This window comes from Lycorma delicatula, chromosome 6 (assembly GCF_047948215.1).
Source record: "Lycorma delicatula isolate Av1 chromosome 6, ASM4794821v1, whole genome shotgun sequence".
In the NCBI taxonomy this organism is placed as follows: domain Eukaryota; kingdom Metazoa; phylum Arthropoda; class Insecta; order Hemiptera; family Fulgoridae; genus Lycorma; species Lycorma delicatula.
The window spans coordinates 78,196,027-78,222,567 of NC_134460.1; the positions used below are offsets into that span (position 1 = coordinate 78,196,027).

The window sequence follows — 26,541 nt, forward strand, 5'->3', positions numbered from 1 at the left end:
CATTCATAACCACTGATGGAATCTATATTCACTCTACATACCCAAAAAAACAATCAAAACAAAACGCACTAAGAGGTGAACTGACACCAAAGGTAAACTCAGGAACCCCGCTAGATAAATAATATCCACTCAGTGTCTTCATTTCTTTGGAATGTGATGGGCATAATTTTTATTGACTATCTTACAAAAGAAAAAATAATACGTTGGCAGTAAATTAGCATATAGTATAGCAATACCTAGTGATGAAATCAAGAAAACCAAACCCCAATTAGCCAGGAAAAATGGACTATTTCATCAAAGCAGTACTTCACACTTCACAGTTACAATGGCCAAACTTGGTTAAGAATACTACTGCATTCACACTACTTGCCTAATTTAGCTCCTGACCAAACTTAAAGAAATGGATCAGAGTAAAATAATTCTCTTTTTATCAGTGAAATGATCATCGCTGTGAATAACTCTTTTGAAGAGTTGGAAAATTTGTTGTACAAAAATGGTATAATCAACTCATCATTTGACCAAGTGTGTCAGAGCTAAATGAAGTTAAACTAAAAAATAAAAATAATTCAACAAGAGTAGTTTTTTTTTTGTTTTAAGTTTACCTTATCACACCTAAAGTTAAAATTGTAATTACTGAAATACATAGTTGCTATGAGTGTTAATATTTATTGTGAAATAACATACTTTTCAAACAGTATGCAAAGCGCATCACAACTAAACACCTCCCAACATTGTTACATCTGTTATCATTAAAGGTGGTTAAATGCTGATTACATCAGTGTTTATACTACAACTATAATTCACAATACCTTGAATGATATCTTTATTTCACATAATTCCAAGATTCTCTGAATCACTTGAATCCTTGTTTTATCAATTTTAACAGTACTGTTTAATTTAATCCTTCATACATTTCATTTAGAATTTTTTTTTGCATTACTACTTACTTTGCATTACTTTACATTAATTTCATTCCACTTCAATCTTAATTTATATCCATTTTTAAATAGGCACAGACATAACACAATATATAAATGAAATTAATGTGAGTCAATGAATGACAATATTAACTATGTCACCCAAAATAGAAGTTGCACTGAGACTTACTGCTGTGTAATCACAAACTATTTTCGAAGGTGAAAATACCACAACTATGGCACACGTAATTAGGCGATAACAAGTTTCTAATGCTAAATTTTGAAAAGAAACAGCAATATGTATCAAAATAATTTCAACTACATCAAAAAGAATAAATTTCTTAAACATGGTTTCAGCTGATAATTTTTTTAACAGAATTAAAAATAATTTTAAATTTTATATCCACCTTACCAGTAAAAAGATGTGTTTTCTTGAGATCTTTTGGTTTATTTTAAACTATCATCAAGAGTTAAAAATAATATAAGTAAAAAATTATTATATAATATAATTATTATTATAATATTATTTTTATCAAAAAGATTAAATAGTTTGCAGATGGCGGTCTCACATCTGTTCACAGAAAAGTATAAAGTCCGTTCACAGACATTGATTAAAAAAACAGATAAAAATGAATTTCAATCTATTGATTGTAATGTATAGATTGATATATTTGTTTTAATAATACACTTTTATGTTACAGGATGGCACCATCAATCAGACAGCTCCGAGATGTGGGAGGGGATGTTAAATCATCGACTCCAGAGCCAGAAGTCCCATCAGGTGGAATGGGTCCAGCAGAAAACAAAATTGATAATGATAAAATAGGGACCGAACCACCGATACAACCGACAGTACCAGGTATGTTTCAAAAAGAACAAAAAGTTATCATATTTAGAAAGATACAAGTTTGAAGGTTTCATAATAAAACTAAAAAAAAATTAATTGTACTAAAAAAAAATTGTAATTGAAATGTTATTAGTCTCAAAATTAAAGTAAATAAAAATTTCAAGAATGACAAATCCTGGATAATCCTGTCAAAGGAATTTTTGTAAAAGCGTTTAGTACCATAAATGACTAAAAATGTATAATCATAATAGTTCACAGCAAAGATTAAATAAAAATAATCAAAGTACACTGATTTTTTTTAAAAAATATCTACATGTGAAAATGCTCCTATTGTTACAAAACATTACTGTCTTGAAACACCAGATCTTGCATTAATTTACATTTAAGTTTTTATTAAGCGTTTTAGTTTTTAACATATAAATAACTAATAATATAATGACCTACCATGTGTAATTAATCAATAGTAATTTATTTAGGAGTTAATAAAATACAATGAAACATATACATAAACCATACATGTGCCATATTCAAATCAAACTATACAACATAATTAAAAAATACTACTATTAGAACGTTTATCAATTTTTTTTTTATACAAGGTATTGTGGCTATTAAATAATGAGATTAATGCTGCTACAGAAGAACTGCGCATGCACCAAATTCGTATGATTGACAACTGTGTAGTGTGAAGCCTTCACTTTAGATTGTTGCAACTCCTGTTTCTGTAAACAAATTAGTCTGGCCGTGACCTTCATTTAAATAACATCTATTTTTCTTTTGCTGAAAAAATGATAAGTGTTTTTCTTTTATTAGAGCAAAGAATTGTTGTGAAATTTCATATGAAACTTGTAAAAACCGCTACTGAAACTTATCTTTTTTTGAAAAATGTATATGGCAATGAATGTTTATCATGGCACGGGTTTTTGAATGGTTTAAGCGTTTCCAAGATGGCCAAAGATGTTAAAGGTGATGTTTTCCCGAGTCACCCTTCTACATCAAAAACAGATAAAAATATTCAAAAAACTGGTAATCTGATCCAATCTGACCATCGGTTTAACTAATCATGTGATTGCTGAAACTGTAGAAATTAAAAAAGAATGCGTAAGGCAAATTTTACATAACAATTTTAACATGTAGAAGTGTGCGTGAAAATGGTACCTAAAATTCTCATAATTGAACAAAAAGATGCTCATGATAATTGTTCTGACACCTTGAATGCCATTGAAAACAACACAAACATCTTGGAAGGAGTGATAGATAACATGTGATGAATCTTGGTTTTTAACTTATGATCCAGACACTAAGCATCAATCCATACACTGGAAGGCCCCAACTTCTCTGAGAGCTACAAAAGCTCGAACTAGCAAATTAAAATTAAAAGTGATAATTGTTTTTTTCGATATTTATAGGATTGTGTACCTTCACTGAGTTCCTGAAGGTCAAACTATTAATCAACATTACTATTTTGAGGTTCTTGCACAACTCAGTGAAAAAATAAGAAAAAAACAACCTGAATTGTGGGAGAACAAATCATGGGCTCTTCATCAGGACAATGCACCGGCTCACACTGCATTGTCTGTAAAGATATTTCTAGTCAAGTATAACATCCCTGGGTTAGAACATCTGCCTTATTTGCCTGACCAGGCACCATGTGACTGATAAGTCACATAGTGACTTTGGGAAACATATCTGTTTCCCAAAGTCAAATCTGCATTAAAAGGAACAAGATTTCAGAACATTGAAACTATGAAAGAAAAAGCGGCATGCATCATAATGAAAGAGCTCACAGAAGAATATTTACAGCACTATTTCAAACAATGGAAAATTCGCATGGAGTTTTGTAGGGATAGAGGGAGGGAGTATATTAAAGGGAATAATAATTAAATATGTATAAGTTTAGAATAAGAAATTTTACTGCATTAGTCTCGTTATTTAATAACCACATCTCGTATTGTATAATTTTGTGTATCTGTATAAAAAAAAAACAAAAAAATCCCCTGTATAAATGTAAACAGTAATGAAAAGATTAATCTAAAAATGCCATCAATTAGAAAAAAGGGTGTGTCATGACCTTTACATAAGCATACACTTTTACAGCTCTTACTATAATCAATCAAACAATAAGCAGTACCTTTGCTACAAAGAAATATAAGTATATACTGGTTAAATAAATATTTACATTTTTTGTTATCACTTTGAAAAAATTAAATTAATAATGAAAAGATAAGTATCATTTTCATACAATTCGAAAAAAATAACAATCACAACAGTATTTTTTTCAGTACAATATATGTTCATGTACGAGTATGAATATGTGCATCACACACACACACACACACACACACACACACACACATGCATGCAGGTGTGAGCAAGAGAGAGAGGTTCGACTGATGGTGTGATGGGGGAGAGGGTGACTGATGGTATGCAAAATACATGCTAATAGCAGAATAATTTTATAAACAAATTTAGGTTTGAAATTACCTTATAACACTCTCTCTGCTTTTTGTATTAGCACTCACATTACATGGTACTTCTTTATCAATCATAAAAAACAATAAAACATATTTATTACGAAATTAATACTCATAAATTTAAAAATTTAGAAAAAAATCTCTTCAGTTAATCAACTGCTTGATGCTAATCTTTTAACCTCAATATATTTACTACAAATTAAATTTTTGATTATATATTTCATATAGTTTAATCTTTGTTTTCCTCTACGGTTGTTACCTTCTTCTGTTGACTTTACTACGATTTAACTAAACCATGTCATAATAGTTTATTCACAAACCTAATTCATCTTTTTAAAGATTCCTTTACAAATTTCTCTACTACTGATTCATCTTCATTTCAAATTCTATCCACTTATTTTCTACATTCTTCTGTGACATCACATTTCAAAGGCCAATATACCTTTCCTTTCTGTTTTCTTTGTTGATCAAGTTTTAGTACCAAAAAGTATAACATTTCCATCAAACATAAATTTTATTTATTCTAAATCCATCACCTGATTCCAGGCTGATAATGGATTCCAATGCAGCAATGGACACATGGCAGCCAAAAAAGTTATAAATTGCAGAAGTTATTCAGGTTAAGTTTGTTTTCAACATTCAAGTTCAAAAATTTTCTCTTAGAATGTAAATAGGTCCTTTTATGGGGGGGTGGGGAGGGGTATAGAATATCAATATAATTTTTATTTTATTTTATCTTTATATGTTCATTATTTTAATTATCATCATGCTGATTTAATATGTAATGAACACATTTAAAGTAATTTGTTTCTAAGAGTATTAACAATAACCGATATGAATATTAACAACAAAGTTAAATAATATAAATTACATAATTCAATTTTATGTTGCTTTGCTATCAAGTCTCAGAAGCAATGCAAGAATGATTTGTTTTCTTTATTCAGATAGATTATCTGCAGAATAGAGGGAACAGCATAGTGATAAGTTATTTGAATCTAAGAACATCATTAGGTAGATATCACTTAAAAAAACCTTTGAATTTCTATTGTTGATAAATAACAATAATGTAGGTCTTCTGCTTCAAACACTAACATCAACAGACTCAATGATTGAAGATAAAAATTTATAAATTTCAATTTTCAAGATCCATTACCATAATTATGATAAATACAAATAATAATTTATTAATTAAAATATTAATGATGGTAAATAAACAGATTTAATGATATCAGTCATTAAATTATTTTAAAATATCTGTGATTGCTGAGTTTTGTGTGAACCAACACGCCATGCAAAAAAAATTATTAATAAATTTCATAAAATTATTTTGAAAAAATTACTAATTTTTAATAATTATGATTGATATTTAATATAATAAATATTAATGTAAACATTAAATGTATAAAAAACAACTAAGTTCAATATTATTGTAAAATAAATTATATCTTTTTCCTTAGTTTACAATTAAAATTCAAATTAAATCCTTTTTCTTCCAAAATTACCTGCTGACGAAGGTATATAAATCTGTCTGCTATTCTCAAACCTAACTTACCCACAAAAATCTAAACTATCCTAATATTTATGTTTTCAACTGCTATTATGATTTTTGTCATTAATATTCCATAAAATATATACTCTATATATATATATATATATATATATATATATATATATATATAAAAAAAAAAAATATATATACATATATATATATATATATATATATATTTTATAAGATTTTTGGCATTAATTTCATCAATAAAAAAAATTGACAGTACAACTACACAGGCAGTAAACAGCCTCTATCAATAACATTACTGATTCCTGAATTTTAACAGTCATACGAAACATACTGGTCCAGACAGTCTGTCTGATACATCTTTCAATACATGGTTTTTGACACTATTACAATATACCACAGACTCAGTAAAATTTGTTATTTTTATGATATTTTTTTAACCAACAGTTTCATAATCCTATATTTCACATTTCAATATCAGTGTTTATAAATATATCTTGCACTTACCATTTTGCTTAAACTGTATTATACAAAATTCTCTTTCATACTCAGGATCTTTTCACGTACTACTACTATTATTTTTTTTATAAACCCTTAAAATAAAAATCAGCTACTGAAGAATTATCACTTATATTTTCAATCTAAAATTTAGTTTTATGTATGTACATAATATACTAATGTAGATGCAAACACAAAAAAAATGTGTGTGTAAAATATATGTATTCATAAAATTACAGATATATATACATGTATATAAATAATAATAATAATTACAGATTCATATTCATGTATAATTCTTCACATCAAAATACATAATCTTTAGATTATACTTACTTAAAATTGGACACAATAGTAAATACAACAATATAATTCTGAGCAACAGCTTCTGCTAACATTTAAGAAAATCAAACTGACATCTTTATAGCCAGCAACAAAAAATTATGTATTATAAATCTTATAGACTTATTTTTATATGCAGCTGCCAAACAAATACCACAGAACTGATAATTAAGTAGCATTTATCAAATACCACAGAAATATGGCATTCTTCATTGATAAAAAAAAAAAAAAAACATATGAATTTAACTGTTATTTAATATAGAACTATATGTTAGCATTTATAGTATAAAAACTGATTCCATGGAACAAGTAAGTACATATAATTAAATAAATTTTACATAACAATAAAAATAATTCTAATAAGTGTTGTGCAAACAGGTAGGTAAAATTAACATTTTTATATCCATGTAAAAAGTGAATGAAACCATATCTTTGTTTTTAAAATATGTATTATATAATATAACTACAAATAGTTACAACATGAACATTTTATATTAAACAAGTTCGCTACTTAATAATGGAATTTGTCAAACTAATCTCTTTTCCCACAGAAAAGGGACATTGATTAGTCACTTTACAATCTCTGTGCTAGTCTTTATTATAATTTGACTCAAGTAAAGTATCTAAGAAATTCAAGCAGCACTAAAGAGTCACTTTTTTTAAGGTTAATGATATCAGTCTCTACGATGAGCAGTTCAAAGATGTCATTTGTACAGTTGAATATCACCTGCATTTCAGAGTGCTCAGCATGCTGATATGGAACTATATTTGACTTTGTGAAGAATGTGATGGAAAATGGGAAACAACTTTATTTTTCAGTTTTCCTAGTAAGCCACACAGAATGCTCATCATACTGGAGAACAGTTATGCTGTTTCTGGGAGCAACTGGTATCTCAAATTAATTTGCCTACAACTTTATGGTTATGCAAAAAACAGATTATAAAGTGCTATACTTAAGTATAAATTAATAGAATCGCTATAAAGAGAAGTAATTATTAAAAATTAAGTTTAATATTATTAAATTACTTTGTTTAAAATATCTGAATGTAACTAATACGCTGTGAATGTGTGGTTTGAATTTACTGAATTACATGAAGGCCATATAACAGAGTCTGATACTCATATGGATATTACACACCTCAGGAATGGTCAACTTGAGACTGTACAAGACTTCACTTCATTTACATTCATATATATAATCCTCATTCATCCTGTGAAGTAATACCTTACAGCAGTTCTAGAGGCTAAACAGAAAAAGAGAGTACTCATATGGGTGAACTCTCACCAACAGTGCTAAATCAGTTAATTTCCTATTCTATGTTAGCTTAATCCAAATAAAGTTTCATGACTATTGTACACTCCTGGGAGTTTGAATGGATAAAAAATCATAACATTCTACCAACTGAAAAATTGGATTTAGTTTTTAAATGTAGGAAACATTATCATATAAGAATTTACTAGAACACAAGGAAAAAGTATGATTAGGAATAATTTGATAGATAAGAAAGTGTTAAAATTTAAGAGATAACTGTAGAGAAAATGAAGAAAGTTAAGAACAAAAAAATTTTTTTTTATCATTACTTGTTTTAATTTATTACAGCCAAACATTCTTTACTTTCTGTTAACCTTGCATATTTTGCACTTTAATGTTTAAAATAATATAATTATGAAAATAATTACAGGTTCTACATATTTTTAGTTCCATTTATTGACTTGAGCAAATTAGAAAAAATATATAGTCACCTAAGTTTAGATAAAATTTTGTACACTTCACAAATAAAATAGCTTAGTAATTTAACTACTACACGTTTTTTCTTTGAATATCAGATCATATCTATTATCCTGAATCAAACCCAAGTCAAAAAATTCAAAAATATTTTTATCTAAAGTTATAACTTTTATTTTTCAATTCTTTCCATATGAAATCTTATACTTAAAATACATTCCAAGTGAGTAAATCACAAATATTGATCCTTGAAGATGGGAGGTGGAATGGACCCGTTTGAACTTTTAAAAACTTAAATCATATCTACAACCATTCTGCAAAATTAAGATGGAACTTCTGTTCTTCATTTCAAGGAAAAAGTAAAATTCTCATCGAAAGTCAATTTAAATATTATTTTTATGTTCAAATATTTTGTCAAAATTCATCCTGAGAATGAAAATTAAAAAAAAGAAGAGTATTTTAACATATAGTCTTTATATTTTTGTCAGTTTATTATATCCTGAGAGTTAAGTCCCATAATCTATTTTCATCACAAAAGGAGATCCACAAATAAGTAGTTCAAACTGAAGACATAACAGAAAACTAAGGTCTTTACCATTGTTAATTTTGTACGTTTCAATAAAATAGGTTTTGTCATTCACAAGCAGTAATATATAAGTAGAAAAACAGTCACAAATCATGATGCAAAATAATAATGGGGACAGAGGATAATAATAGACATTTGCTTCAGTTTTATATGAAATGTAAATACAACATGTAAATGAACATGTAATGTAGCAATTTCAAGAAAATTTTTAATCTTCTTATTCCATGGCAAAGGCAGTCCTGTTACAGTACTTATAGCCTCAATTTACTCTATGGTCACTCCATCACTTCCTCAGTAGCCTATACTTCTCTTCCCAATAGGGCATTACTTCATAACTTCAGCAAGAATTCTCCCTGATGGCATCCACTTCTCGGGACTCTTTTTTTAGTTTTCCTTGTAATTTTTAATTTTCCAATTAAAAGATTTTATCTTCTCTAATTGTATAATTTCTTATCCTCTCTAATCTTGTACAACCCTGTCATAGCTCTTAAAAACTCCACCTTTCCTGCTTTTGGATTCTAATCTCTTCCTTTTTACTAAGAATTCACTTCCAAACATCAACACAGGTACCGCCATCGTCTTATAAAATTTTAACTCTGTCTCTCTTCTTTCCTTATTTTTTAGGCTTCTATGTACTGTACCACATAATGCTTGAAACTTGGTTATTTTATGATATACAACTATTTGCTAGGTAAATCATGCATCCTAGGTACAAGTATTTGATAGCATTAAACTGCTCTAAAGTGGAATCTTTTATTACAATTTTAAGTCTCACCAGCCATATCCTCAAAATGCCATAATATTTTATTTTGTATCTGATACCCATAGATCATATTCATGGCATATTTTATCAGAATGAAAGATAGATTATTGTAGGTTGTCTTCTTTTTCTTCAATAAGGATTTGGTCATCCACAAATACAAATGTGTTTATTGAACATGCCTATCCCAATTTTATCCCCACATTAACTCTTTTTCTTCACTGCTTTACCATTTAGTCCTTATAAATATTGAACAAAAGTGGGGAAAGTCTACAGCCTTGTTTTATTAATTCTTTATTAATTTCTATCCCTTCTGACACTGGTTTATGCATCTGAATTATTATTGTTGATACTTCATATACACTTTTAATAATCTCGCTTAAATGGTGAGGCACCCCTGCACATCTTAGAATCTGTCAACCTTAATCTCTACACATAATCAAAGGCCTTTATAAACTCTATAAATACTAAATGAGTTTTTCCAAATTGTAATCCCTGTACCTACTAGTTGCTGGATTGTAAAAACATTGTCCACGCAGGATCTTTCAGGTCTGAATCAACACTGTACTGAAATTCAAGTTTCAGTTACAATTTTTTATCTTCTATTTATGACTTCTATATATCCTATATCCCGTACTTAAAATACTTCTTCATCAATAGTTTCCACGATCTGTTTCGTTCCCATTTTTAAATATTGACAATACAGTTGCAATAGTACAAACTTTAGGAATTAATCTCTGCGTCCAGCACACATTAAAAAAATGAAGTCTCAGTTTTAAAAACATTTCTCCATATTTAAACAATTCCACATTAAGTCCTTCTAGTTCTGATGCCTTTATATTTTTAATTCCCGTAAAAGTCAAATCTAGTTCTTCTGTGTCAAGCCATAATATTTGTTCTGTCCAAATTTTCAATATTTCCCTTTTGAGGATACCACTATAATTCCTAATGTTCAATCCATTGTTTTTCTTCTACAGCATTTATTCTCAACCATCTTTAATTTCTGAATTTAAATGTTTCATGATCTTATAAGCAATATTCTGCCATCCTTGAATATAGTCATCTATTCGACTAACAACTACTTTCCAGGAATCCCTATGTGCTTCATGAACCATTGCCTTGGCTTTATTCCTTTGTCTTATATATATATTCCTTATCTTTATATATATAATTATATGTGTGTGTGTGTATGTTTAGTAAATAGACAGCACTCATTACAAAAAAGTATATCCCTAATTACAAAATAAACCATCTCAAAGAATTTTCTTTAAAAAAAAAAATATTTATTTATATTTACTATCACCAAAGATTAATGTTTTATTATCACAGAATAATTTCTGCTGAAATGTATAAATAATTATAGAAATATTTTATTTATTGCTGTGATACTACTTCATAAATATTGATAAGTTAGACACAGAAATTATTCTGTTTGATATCCAGCTGGGCATTGGAATTTTTACTTACTTGTAAGAAGTAACAGAATTATTATGATCGTGAAAAATTTCGGTTTTCGGATTTCAACGAAAATTTGGCCATCCCTGAATCCATTTTGACTACTTTTGGCATTACATATGTACATACAAGGTCTGTAAATAAATTAATGAGGCAGGTTCAGAAAAACTTTTTATTTACAATCCAATTATACATGGACTCTACCACCTTCAAAATAGTTTTCTTGGGAAGCCACGCAACGCTTTAAATGGTTACCCACTCTTCATAGCAGTGTTGGAACTCGGAAACTGGAATATCCTTCAGATAGTCAGTTACATTTTTTTTGTTTTCTACTATTCCAAAATGGTGTCCTTCAAGGTGTGTTTTTAAAGTCGCGAACAGGAAAAAGTCGCAGGGACCCAAGTCATGGATAAGGTGGTTGAGGAACTACAAGAATGTCTTTCTTTGCAAAACTTATTAATTGAGAGTGCAGAGTGACAAGGTGCATTGTCATGATGCAGCATCCAGTTGTCTTTGATGGCAGGTCTCACGTGGGCAACTCTTTGCCACAGTATTTCAAGAATTTCTTGATAATTGATTTATAGGCTGTCCTGTAAGTAAAAACTCCTTATAGACAATGGCATTACTATCAAAGGAACAAATTAGCATGGTTTTGATTTGCTCATTTTTGCTTTTTTGGGACGCAGTGAGTTTGAAGTGTGCCACTCCTTACTCGAGTTTTGTTTCTGGGTTGTACTCAAATGTCAAAGATTCATCACCAGTAATAAATTTTTTTAGAAAATCAGAATCAGTTTCAATTCACCCTAGAAGATTTTGCACAATTTTTTTTCCATGTCCAATTCATTTGTCAAAATTTGATGGACTGTGTATGGTTCAAATTCAATTATTCTGCAAGTTAATCGCTGGTTGTACCGTTTCAAGTCTCTGACATCACTTGATATCAACAATGTCATCACTTGATATCAACAATGTCATCCCTTTTTGATGGTAACGGTCTTCCAGAGCATGAATTGTCTGTAACTGATTCCCGACTATCTGAAAATGCTTTAAACCACCTAAGAACTTGGGCTCATGATAGAGCGTTATCTCCATATGCCCTTTTCAATTTTTAAAATGTTTCAGTAACATTCTCACAAAGTTTAACACAAAACTTGATTGCACAATGTTGCTTGCAATTAGTATCACTCATTTTTGTAATGCATAACAAAAAATTGTTTGATGAAAAGTTTGTTTATGTCTCATGTGGCAACAATAGACTAAAAATATTAATACCTAATATAAATCAACTGTTCCTATTACCACATGTTTACTAGTAACTTTACAGTGTTGCCACTTTGGCTGCCAAAAAAAACTAGTCTCATTACTTTATTTACAGAGCGTGTACGTATTTCGCATAACTCAAAAAATTAACTGTAGGATGTTGAAATTTTGGATTTAGGACTGCTGTAACATCTAGTTGTGCACCTCCCCTTTGATTGCAATCAACTAAACTAAAAGTGTCTAAAAAAGCCTAATATCCAAAAAAATTGTATTGTGGACTTGTTCTTAATTGCAGTAATAAGCCCACATCAAGAGCTTTTCAACGAAATTCAAAAGTGGTACTTATTTTTATCGGTTTCAGCATTATAGCCAAATAAAGCTGTAATTAATGAAATATTTGGATTTTATAAGGAGAAGGCATTCATCTCCTTTTTTTAATAAATATATTGATTTATTAATAATTATTAACCTCTGATTGTAAAAAAAATGTATACAATAAAATATAATTCAATAACAATAAAAAAAAAATATGAAAAAATATCAGAAGTTATTAATGAAATTAAATTTTATATACTTTTCATTTTAAAGAAATGTGTATATGTAATTTAATAGACAAAGAAGGAAGTCATATGGTGTCCAAATCAGATTTTTTAATCACGTCATTATCATCATTAACAAAAAAATAAATTTTCTTTAACTGGAGACATGCCTTGTTTAGAATGAATGAATACATAATGAATAAATAAATAATTTAAAGCGTATTATAATTACTGTCAGTTAATAATAGAATTAGTGTTTTATTCTTTTTTTTTTAATTAAAGCTTTTCATTTTAAGAATGATCAGATAAAACTTTTAACTAAAAGCACTTTCTTATAATCAGAACAATTTCTGCTAATAAATAATCTTTATTTGTTAATAATTATTAAATGAAATCATGGTCAGAAAAAAACCATTCTTTTTTAAAGTACCTTTAACATATAGCCTACTTATTTAATATTATATTGTTTTGTGGTTACTTTTTATTCAAACAAAAAAAATTGAATAAGCTTTTATAATAAAAAAAAATATTAATTTTAACATTGAGCTTCTATGATTTATTTTTATTTCCGTTTTATTTCAACTGACCAATGATAATTGCATAGGCATATAACTCCTGAAGAAAGTTATTAGGGAAAAACTCAATTTGGTAAACTATTTTGAGAATTCATAGATTAAACTGTTGGACTAACATAAAATTTTCATAGGTCAATTTTTTAAATAAATTAAAAATTGTTTTTTTTTAAATAACAAAAGTAAAAAACAACTATAATAATAACAAACTAATTTGTGCAAGAATTTTCCCTTTTTTAACTGTAAATGAACCCTACAATTGATTATATTACCACACTGTATTAAAAAAAAACTGAGTACACTAACATGAGGGTCTAAAACATGATTTTTTCTCAGTGTATGTAGCAGTATGACTTGTATATTTTTCTCCGTTATTCTTTTGGATATGACATGTAATGCATGTGAGGTACAATATGGACAAGTTAAAGATGCTATTTCTTAGAGCAATTTACTTCACATCTGTTCCTGTCAGGAACAGAGAGGTTTTACTTGTAGTGCTAAATATCAACTGATTTTGGTTTAACCTGGTGATGTGCAACTGTCAATTCAACTTGGTAAAGATGAGAAATCACTTTATCCCTTACTTTCCTGCTAAGCCTATCATGATATCCTTGAGAACAAGTGTCATTTTTGGAGGGGTAACTTGTGTCTCTTACAACCAAGTGACTGAATGGGAATTTTCCAGTCACCAACAACCATTCAGTTATGGTACCTAATAAGACATGGTTCCTAGTTGTGTCCTAGTTGTAATTTAAAATGTAAACTTTTAAAATTGTTTCCTTATTACATATACTATATTAACAACAAAAGTGTTCAAGCAACTACTAACTTGAAAAAAGCTGGAAAGTTCTGAATTAGGTTTATTTAGAATAATGTTTTTATTATATAATTTATTAGAATTGTTTATATAATATAAGACATGTGTTTATATTTTTCAGTCGAAGCAAAAGGTGTAACAGAAATTTTAGAAGAATCTAGTCCAGAACCAAGCACTACAGTTAAAACAATAATGGAAAAGACAAAGGAGAAAACTCTTGAAGTGGCAAAAGAAGTAGGTGAAGAAATAGGAGTACCGACATGGGTAGTCGTCTCAATTGCAATTTGTAAGTAGCAATTATATTAATCACCTTTCTTTAGTTTCATAATACACGATCATAATTATAGAAATTATATTCACTGTTCAAAATCAATTCATCAGTATTGAATATTTTAGACCTAATCAGTAAAATAATAACACTGCACTTGGTTTACATACACATATATGCATATTTATATAACTCAAATAATATCAAAAACATTTTAAATCTCTTAAATAAAAATTCAAGCTTTTCAATAAAAAAAAATATTTAAAGCTGATAATAATTCTTAAGAAAATACCATTAATCTTATTATTATAATATGATAGTCTTCTATTATTTTTATTTTAAAAAAAATATATATATACCTATACAGAATATATTAAATTGTTTGCTTACTGCCATAAGATAAATTTAAAGAACTAAGTTCCATGTATAATTAAACAATACATAATCTTTTTAACAATAAAATGAGAAAAGAAACTTCTTGCTTTTATAAATTAATACATGAAAATAAAATAAATCCAATTTATGATCTGGAAAAGATGTATAATCAGCAGTTATGACAGCCCTACTAACCTTGGGAATAGACATGGACTACATTGAAATACTGAATAATATCTACAGAGTCTTCACCACTTACTTATGTTAGAGAAAATACTAGTTTAAATTTGAAAAAGGGATGAAATAAGGTGACTCAATATCCCAAAGATATTTACAGTGGTCCTAGAAATTGGATTTAAAAATTCAATTGGGATGAGAAGCGTGCAGAGATAAAAATTAATGGAGAATAACTAACGAATCAAAGATTAGCTGATAACATTATACTGTTTGCTAAAGATTTAGCAGAATTGAAATTACTCGTGAATGACGTTGATGCAGTCTGTAAAGAGGTTGGCCTCCAGTTTAACTCTTCAAAAACAAAGATAATGTGTAATAAATGGGTAACACATGAAAGAATTACAATGGAGGACAACGAATTGGTAAGTGTTGAAGAATATTCCTACTTCAATAACTGAATAAATCACTACTTCCAGAAAAGTCCTATGATGTATAAAACTGGGATGAACAGCATTTGGATGTAACTCACTGTGTATAAGTCCATACGGCCTGTGACTAAAGAAATAAGTATTTGATCAATGTGTCCTGCCGGTACTTACTTACGGCTGTCACACATGGACATTAATGTCCATGTGGACAGTAATGCATAAAGAGAAAATTAAGATCAGCACAACGAGAATTGGAAAAAAGTCAATATTAGAACTACTACAAAAATAAAAGCTGTGCTGGAGTATATAAAACAAGTGAAGTAGCCACGTGGACAGGGCACATTGCAAGGAGAGAGATGGCTGTTACAGATTTAATGCTGGACTGGTCTCTAAGATACATGATTTGGTCATGAGGAAGACCTACAGATCGTCAGGATAAAGAAATTAAAGGGGCTACCGAAATCAACTGGAAGCAGAGGACTTGAAACAGAGAGACATAAAGGAAACTGGAGGCAGACTTTGTCAGAAAGAGTGATTAGCAGGAGTAACTGAAAGAGGCTACATTCACAATGGATTGATATGGCTGCAAATAATAATAGTTGTTTAATATCTGCTGTAATTGGACTGAGGACATGGCATACATAAAATACAAAATAAATATTTTACAGTTAATCATAATGCTGTAATTTTACATTTAAATTCTACAGGTCCAATGAGTAAGTTTGGATATATTACAAAAAAGAGATTTTAAATTGAATTACAAATGCAATAAAATTGAATGTTAGATTCCAACATTAAAAGTGATTTGTTATATTATCTATGGTTGGTCCTCGTTTTTTCAGAGTAATCGCTAATTATTTTAAGTTGGGTATTGTATGTGCACAAATAGACATGTACACGTTTGATTGCGTCATATATTATGATAAGAGTCTATTCAGCCTAAGAGAAAGAATAAATCTGTTAAGGCAAATACAAAATGTAAATTGCATGCAGGTGAACCAATCGTTAAATATATCAGTTTCCATCACTCATTACTCTCATTGTCATTCTAGATGCTGTCTTAAGAACAGAGATTAAAGAATCAATGAATGAAATACTTCAGCTACGCCAGTGTTTCTCCACCTTTCAGCATTTGGGACCCAATTTTCAATCATAATTTTCATTATGCCCCCCCCCTTCATACAATAATAATGTATTTTAAGTATTTTGACGCTAAAGCTACCATACGACCTTAATTACAAACCTTACAAACTACCAAGAATAAGTAAATTTATTGATATTTGGCAACAGTGATCTGCTGCATTGACAAAACCAGAGTTGATGCCTCTTCGTTGCTCTCTGTCTTATGTCCACCATGTCAAACATTCTCATGGCTTCGCGAGAAGTTCTGATTTGTCTCAAACATTCTGGAACATCTGTGCGACCATCTGCACAAACTTGTATAAATGCTGCACTCATTCAATTCCAGCCAATCTCAGTTGAGTCGATTCTTCTATCGCTATCAAATCTATTGTGAATGTATATGTTGTAATTTGTGTGTTAATTGCAATTCACCATATTAAATATTCATGACAGTAAATTTATACTGAATCATGGTTAAATTTTTAAGAGGGCGTAAGTGAAAACTACACAATAGTGAGCATCAACAAGTGCACAGACAAGCGTGGTTCTGAAAATAAAATCAAGAAAATATTCTCAAGAATACTTAAATTTTTGGTTTACCAGTACTGAAGTAAATGAAGAAAGGCTCCTGTGCATCCTGTGCAGTCCATACCTCTATCAAATGACACTGTTGCCTGTCGAATTGGTGATATAGCTGATGATGTACAGCATCAGCTTTTTGGAAAGTTGCATGACAAATTGTTTTCAATCCAGCTTGATGAGACAACAGATAGCAATAAAGATGCTTATTTCATTGCCTAAGTTCAATTTTGTGATGGTACGTCAGCAGTAGAAGAACTACTTTTCTGCAAACCAGTAGAACTCAAAGCAACAGCACTTGCATTATTTGCTATCTTAAATGATTTTATATATGATAAAAACATAGTATACAAGTATACAAGCACTTGTGAAATAAAAATCTCCACAGTGTCTCTGGACCTATTGCATGATCCACAGAGATGCTCTGGCTTCCAGAGAAATGTCCTGGTCTGAATATTGTGCTAACGACAGTTGTAACCGTAGTAAGTTATATAAAAATGAGACCCCTAAAATCAATAATCTTTCAATAATTTATAAAGACATGAGTGCAGTACATTCAGTGTTACTATTTTATTGCGAGGCAAGATGGTTATCGCAATTACTTGGTCGACATATTTGAGAAATTAAACACCTTGAATCTTCAACTCCAAGAAGCAAATACATATATGTTGGATACGAGTGATAAATTTAATGCTTTTTGTAGAAAATTGGAATTGTAGAGCAGATATTAAAAAAAAAAACCTACAAATGTTTACAATGTGGATGAATGTGTTACAACTTACAATGCTGAAGGACAACATGTGAAAGTGGTTTTTGCAACCATTGAAAATCGTTTAGCCATGCTGGCAAAAGGCTTTAAAAAGTATTTTGTTGCTGATGACAACTTGGTAGCAAGTTACGACTGGGTTAGGGATTCATTTCTAAATACTCCCGAAGGGTTTTCATCTATCAAAGAAAAAAATCTTCATAGAATTTAGAGCAAGTGATGAAATCAAGACAATTTAGTAATAAATCACTGTTTGAATTTTGGGCAAGGGTGGATGATGAGCTTTCGGAACTTAAAATAAGAACATTTCATACAGTATTACAATTTTCAACATCCTACCTTTGCGAAACCGATTTTCTGTGGTAGATGCTTTAAAGATAAAATATAGATCTTGGCTAAATATAGAAAAAGAACTCAGTGTCTATTTCTAATATTAAACCTTCCTTCAAAAACCTTTGCTCTGCAAAACAGCCCCAAGGGAGTCGTTAGTATGAGACTTGGTTTTAATTTAGTATTGCTAAGTTAATTATTAAATACATTGTGCAGTACTGATACAATGCTATTTATAAGTGTATTATATCAGTATAAATGTGTGTTTTATTATTTATTATGTTATAATGTATTTTGTTTTACTTTCCTTTCAGTAAATTAATATATTTCTTTAATAATTTTTTTTTCATATGCTCGCATCCCCCATTTAGTGTTATCAGTCCCCTCTAGGGGGAATGCAACCCACAAGTTGAGAAACACTGAGCTAGGCAAAAGGAACTTTACATTCTAATGCAGATCCTCTCTGGAAACTGTACAGGTTTCAGTGGTCAATTTGGAGCTTGCTGATGCTACACAGAAAAACAATCTCTCAAAATAGTAAATTTGAAAAAATCAGAATAGTAATGTTTAAATAGTTATAACTAATTTATTTTTTAATTTATAATTATTTTTTCTTCCTTTAACGCTCCTCATTGGATTGTCAGAGAGTTTCAGTATGTTTGTTGATATTTCTGCTTGTTTCCTTGCAATTCTTTAAGAAAGAAATAAGTTTGGAATCAAAATTTTTTCTTAACAAATTTTAATTTCTCGCTGAAGAGTTTGTGGAGCTATATGGATATACAAACATTAATTTTATTATTCTTTAACAAATTCATTAAAAAATATTATACAGTATTCATGAATCGTGAAACACTACATAAATTGTGGGTCTCAAGAAGTATTTCATCAGAGGACATAAGTTTCTCTTCTTTTTCATCTTAAGTGTTAGTATTTTATTAACACTTTTTGTAATTTAATTTTATGATTAAACTATGGCGGTTTTTTTAAATTAAATTTTTACATGATTTTTTTTATTATAATACATTGCCAGATTAATTTTTTTTTTTATAAACATACCATAAAATGAAACTGGTTAAGATAAAAAATTGAATCCTAACAATTTCTGTTTATATAAAATGAAAGATTTAATGCATCTTGAGTCTATAAGCCAAAATTGCTTAAAGTGTATATAAAGGACAAAAAGAGATAAAAAAAATCTGAAACATGTTTAGAAATATTTCAATCAAGAGAGATTTAACGATCTGTTATAATGAAGGTACCAAAGAAGAGATAATGAAGGTACTAAAGAAATAACAACAAAAGAAGAACTTTAACAACAATAAAAATGATAAATATTCATATTCTGACTATTGCAATGATGTCAGTGACAACATGAAACAACAGATTAAAAATAGATTTAATGACAAAATATGTCTAACAAATCTATAAGTGAACATTTTTATAAAAATCTAAGTAACAAATCAGTTTTAACCTTTAAAGGTGAAGTGTTCCTGATAAACTAATCTATACCAACAGAACATCTCTAACATTTATTGATGCACCACTGCCACAATAAACATCACACATGCTGAGATAAACTGATTGTTTTCAAGTATAACACATGGGATTGCATTAACTACAGATGACAGACATTCAGATCACTCATAACATCGTTTACATATGAAACCATTGTCATCTGATGTACTCATTATTATCATTATGTACTCATAACATCACTGTCATCTGAATAACTAATTATAACCCATCCTATTCAATTTCATGATATATTCATTCAATATTAATGTTAGAACTGCTTGAAGGAAATACCAGTAATAACATTAGTTACAATATCACTTAAATTACAACATACTTAATGACTTGTTGCACTAACACTTAATCGACTTTTGTTATCACCGTTAATAATAACTAATTTTATTTATGCAATATTTAACAAGTTTATTATTAACAGACTGCAATCAATAAACTATTATTAATATTTATTTATCAGAAGATAAATTTGCAAACATACTACTTTCATTTCAGTAATTTATGCAATTCAATAAAATAAATTTAAAGAAAAATTATAATATATCCAAAAAACATACTAAAAAGTATAAAATACTCATAATAGTACTGTTTTTAAAAACTGATTTCTTACGTAGGCAATTAAATTAAAAAAATAAAACGATCACAACCTTTAAAACAAACTACTGATACTCACTTTTAGCATACATTCAAGAGTTATTCTTTACTTTTTTGAATTCAATTTTATTTTAACTGAAAATACCTACAAAAACTCACTGTTTGTATGAAGAAATCACATTCACAAAAAAAAAAGCAAATGGAATACCAAAAACATTAAGTAAATACTTACTAATGACTTTGAGCTAGTCTGGAATCAGTTACTTACTGGATTATATATTAGTTTTTCAACATTAATTTCAATTAATTCTCTTCAAATCCAGCATGGAAATACTTTCACTAGAATACCATTAAGGTATATATCATGAAATGATGACGATTAAGTACTAAATAATAATGACAAAATATCTTCAAGTCATCTATGTGATTGTGTAATCTTTCATTAAACATATCTTCTGCTTAAGTTATCTAGAAGAAATTTACTGCAGGAACATCAGAGATAGGGCTACGTCTTCTATAAAATAAAAAACCAATAACAGTATAATGAATCACAAGGATGACTCATACATAAAAAATATTAACCACAGGTTCAACCAAGAATAACCTTCTTTGAAGTCTGTTGAAAAGCAGAAGTAAAAATTCACTATGATTATTCAAATAAATATAAAAATTTACCTAAATAATAAAATAATTATTTAATAAAATAGTCCATTAATGATTAAATAAATATTAATCCCCTTGATAATACTTAATATTAATTAATAATTTATTAAAAAGAATTGATTCATGCACCCAACATTAATGATGTGAAGTTAATTTACAACTCTAGTGAGGTCAGTGTGATGAAAAGTAGAAATACACTTTTTAATATACATTTTTAACTGTAAGACACAAACATATGTCTTAACAACATTATTTATGTCTTTATAAAAATAAATAAATAAAAAAGAGAAGTAATATTACATACATTAAAAAAATAATAACTATATGAAATTATAACAATGCAACTATGTGAATATAAAATTAAGTTAGACCAAAACAGAATATAAGATATCAATTTGAAAGCCTCAACCACTTAACACTCATTTATAATTTAGGAATGTGTAAAATGAGTAGCAGGAAATTTATGTTTACTCTATTCATATGATTTAAAACATCAATTGAATTATGTTTGTTTCATTAAAAGAGAGTTTTTTTTTTTAATTTTAAATAAATTAATCAGAAGATAAAAATCATGCTATAACTAGTTTAATACTTATATAGCACATCATATTTCAGTGATTTACTTTATCAATAGAATTTATATATATAAATATATATATATATATATATATATATATATATATATATATATATATAATATATATATATATATATATTATATTTGCTTTACGAATTTGCTAGATACATTTTTCTAGTGCAAAAAAAATAAGCTTAGCAAATTGCAAAAATATTTTCAGATTTTCAATAATTTATATGAAAATTAAAGAGTAAATATTTTAAGATATCAAAATTCAAATCAGTTGTACCATTTCCTAGTTCAATCAGCCAAACAATAAAAATTTAAATAAGAGTAAGTGTTTAATGATTACATTATTTTTTTAAAAAGATTGATAGAATGTATCAAACTGGAAAATGTTTTTGAAAATTTAACTATGCATTCAAATCATTTTTAGCTTAGCACATTTGCTAAAAATACAACATTTAATCCCAAAAGTTGAAAAACTGATACACAGACCAAGATAAAATGTAAAAGAGCAATATAATTTTAATAAATAATTATCCATAAATGAGATAAATTAACACTAGCTGATAATGATGTTATGAGATAAGATATCATGATCTGATTTCTTTACTTTTTATTCCAAATTAAAATATGCCAGAAAATAATACTTTTCTTAAATTAATTTCTTTAAATTTACAGAAACTTAAAAATAGAAAATTTACTCTGTAAATAAAATTTTGAGAAATTATTAACAATAAATGTAACGTAGTATAGAATAGTATAGATAACATTAACCATTTTAATTGAATTAAACATGAACAGACAAATGTGGCATGAAAGACATTTACGTTAGTGTAGTATTGATGAATTTTATATATGACGTTACCAGAAGGTTTTATAGACAAGGAAAATCTCCTTATACATGATTATAAGATATTAGACCAAAACCAGTAGTAATAAAATAGCATGCAAATAATAGCTTATTTTTAAGGCAAACAAAATTAAATAATAAGAATATAATACGTACAACTGAATATTAGACTAAACTTGACTGCATTCATAAAATAATCACATATATATTAATTGGTCTTCTATTTGCTGAAGTAACAAGACACTACATAATAAAGGGTGTCTGGGCTAAAGGCCAGATGTAATCTCTTAAATATAGGCTCAATCAACAGAAAATATCTCAAATTTTTATTCTGTAAACGCTCAAGATCAGCGATATATGCAAGCAGAGGAAAGTCAAATCAAGTCAACTCTCAATGCAATTGTAGTCAGTCGAGATGTGGACTTCACAACAGAAAGTTCAGTGCATGCTTTGGTTAGCAGTTTCAATCTGGTGTACGAGTTCAATGGTGTGTATGAAACGAATGGAATATCGATCCTCCTACTTCCAAGTCTATTTGTTTAATAGAGTGGGATAAGACTGAAAGCTTGGTTTCACAAAGTGTAAATCATCTAAACGGTTCAGTTAGTGACAAGTCTGTGAATTGTATACACAATGCATTCACTGCCAGTCCTGGAGAGTCAACTGGGCGGGCTAGTTACAAATTGCAAATTCCTTGATCCACTGTTCACAAAATTATTCATAAGTGGCTCCTTTTCTGAGCCTGCAAATTAGAACTCATCACATTAAACCAAATGATCACCACCTACGATATCAGTTTGCTGCAGAGATAATGCACAGAATCGAAAATAATCATAATTATCTTGATATGTCTTACTTAGTGATGTTTACTTAGTGACCTTTCATAAGTGCAGGAAAGTTAACAGACTCAATTGTCAAATCTAGTGTACTGCATACCTCCATATAAATCGAAAAAGAAAAGGGACAAACTGAAAATCAATGATGGTTTAGGACTACACAAATATTCCATCATTTGTCTGTTTTTTTCATGGAGCCCACCCCACTGTGATAGGTACACAAGTACCTCGATATGCTTGAAAACTTTGCTGTTAATTGTTGAAGCTGTTGGTCTAATAATGCTGCAGATGCTCCTAAATACCTGGCAAGAATTAGATTATTATATGGATGTCTACCTAGTTACAAAAGGTGCACACACTGAACTTGACTAATCTACATTAAAAGTTGGCAAGTTGCTGAGGTTATTTAGAAAAAAATTATTAAATTACATTAACTGGTTCTCTTAATATAAGCTGTTACTTTTAGATACCTTTAGCCAGGACACTGAATTATATTCACCCAAAATAAAAGTGTTTAAAAATTTATATCTTATACAGATTTATACCTGATAAGTTTATTTTATGGTCTGATACTTTTTCCAAATAAAAGTTTGTAAATTCACACCTTTCATGTCAGTGCTAAAAATAAGCACTTCTTGTTGATAATAGTAAATTGTTATTTTGCAATAATTTAAAAATGTTTTTACCGACAACATATATAACATTGTACAAACTTAAGAAAAGTTATACATGTAATTCATGTTAACAGCAAGATTTTACAATACATTCAAGTCTTCAACTCAAATCCACTATGTCATTGATAAAACAATAGACATGGATAATGAGATCACTGCACAAGACTGAAACATCAAAGTATGACTTCAAACAACGGATGAACCGAGTATTCTACAGAATTTAGATGAAGAGGTTATCAGATCTAACATAGCTTCCTCATTCCATTAAGAAAATATTTAGACAGCTTTGGTTTTACAGAGCCAACAAAACAAAAAAGTGTTTAAATACAACATATATGAATACAAGAATTTAACATTTTTAACTTTATGGATATTTTGGTTAACTCATTGGGTAATAATTCCAATACTGATCGAGTAATTAATTATGATGAGCATCTCTCATCATAATTTGAAATAACAAAATGCTTATAAAAATATGATGTTAAGCATAAATAACATTCAGCAAGAGTAATAATTCAAATTAAAAAGATATATAATATATTGGTGTTCAACACCATTATAACACTTAGTGACGAACTAAGAACAGTAATATAAGTTATAAATGACAAAATAGTTTTTTAAAACTTTTTAACAGTTAAAAGTGTTTAACTATTATTAACTGTCAACAATGTAAACTTTTTACAAGTGAATTGTAATATTGTGTAGGTACTGAGATTTCAAGTTATACAACTGCGTATATCTCAAGTTATACTACCTCTTATAAACTTTATTACTATACATTTCTACTACAATTAAAAACTTCTATAAGAAACATTCTAGAGTGGCTTTATTGTCTATGCCTATCCATCACAATGTTCTAAAAAGTAGTATAAAAGTAATGATCTAAAATCTAATTAGCTTGCACAACATACACAGCCTGTTCATGTTCAATAAGTAACATACTTGATAACGGAACTATTTTTTGCTCTCAGTGAATGTATAGAGTGTAGCACTTACTCAGGTTTTAATTTTAGCAAAGTAAAAAAATTACCTTCAAAACCATCTACTATACAATCATTACAAAAGTAAATCTGAAAATTCAAATCAAGATTAACAAAAACTGAAAGTTTATTAATGTTTTAATGAAATAGTAATCGTACAGCTTCATAATGTTATTTAAATATCATTATATGATGTTTTTTTATGCTGGAATGTATACAAGTATACTTTCCTTATTTTATAGGCATATTCCTCTGATTAGAATAATGAAAAAGGTTTTATAAACATGGATCTGGAATGTTTTGTTTTCAAGTTATGGTCAAAAAAAAAAAACGTTTCTACTTTTTGATCCGAAAAGGTAAAATAATGTAGTATTGCATTTATATGAGTACAATTCATTACAGTAAATTTATGATTTTTGATATAATTTCACATTAAAAATTCAAAACAACTTGTACATTGAATGTATTTTGAGAAATCGTGTTTTGTAACTAAAAGATGCAAAACATTTAAAATTCCAAAAACCAGAAAAATTAACAAATTTCAGCTACATATCTTTTAAAATATTTATTCTAAACAGATTTTCGTAAGAAGTCAACAGCAAATGTAATTAAACTGAATCAACAAAGTTTGCTGAAAAAGGTTTTATTTAATAACTGGTTGCTATTAACTTCTTTTTAAAATCAAGTTACAGAACTAAACATTAGTGATAATAATAACTTCATAATATCTAGAAGAAAAAAGCAATAGTTTGCTTCCTCCTACCTGCCCACTAATAACCTGCTAAAAAATTCATTGCCTATTTTACATTACGTTAATCATAAACGGATGCTAACAATGAATGGTAGACCCTGACCATCCCAGCATAAAGCATAACAGTTTTACTTTTCATAGTGTTCACTACAGCATTAATATTTTTACAGAATACACATATTAAGGATTGGATTGTAGGCATAGAAGATTTCTTAAGGAATTATACGTAGGATAATGGATACATGTTCGAATGGAAAAAAAAAAAACAGAAGCAGTAAAGACAGGAAGAGGAACTGACAGGAATGCTGCATGTCACCAATCCCTTTTTAATATTTGCACAGACCAATTGATTGAGAAGGCTTTGGAAGACTTTCAGAATGGTAATTATGTGACAGTAAGAGGAGAAAAAATAAAGACAGTCAAGTATGCAGATGACCAAATAGTAATGGCTACTACTGAAGAGAAGCTACAACAAATGATAGAATAAGCAAGGTAGGAGAAAAATACAGAATGAGAATAAATTTTAATAAATCCAAATTAATGAGAATATCAAGGGAATATAATACGATAAAGATTACTATTGAGGAGAAACAATTAGAACGGGTTGATGGTTTTAAATACCTTGGAAGCACAATAAAGTTTGATGGAAGTTGCACTGAGGAAATTAAAAGCAGAATTGCAAATGGTAAAATGGCTTTCAGCAAGGTTAACAATCAACTTACAAAAAAA

General features: G+C 28.6%; 1 protein-coding gene across 4 annotated transcripts in view; it reads left to right on the forward strand.

Moving 5' to 3' along the window:
• LOC142325955 (synaptotagmin 1-like) overlaps positions 1–26,541 on the forward strand; it is a 208,764-nt gene that overhangs the window by 90,899 nt on the left and 91,324 nt on the right. For all 4 annotated transcript variants that reach the window (XM_075367923.1, XM_075367924.1, XM_075367921.1 and 1 more), the window contains 2 exons: positions 1,619–1,776; positions 14,431–14,595. In XM_075367923.1, coding sequence (XP_075224038.1) covers positions 1,620–1,776; positions 14,431–14,595 — 322 coding nt within the window. In that variant the 5' untranslated portion in view covers position 1,619. The remainder of the gene's footprint in view (positions 1–1,618; positions 1,777–14,430; positions 14,596–26,541) is intronic.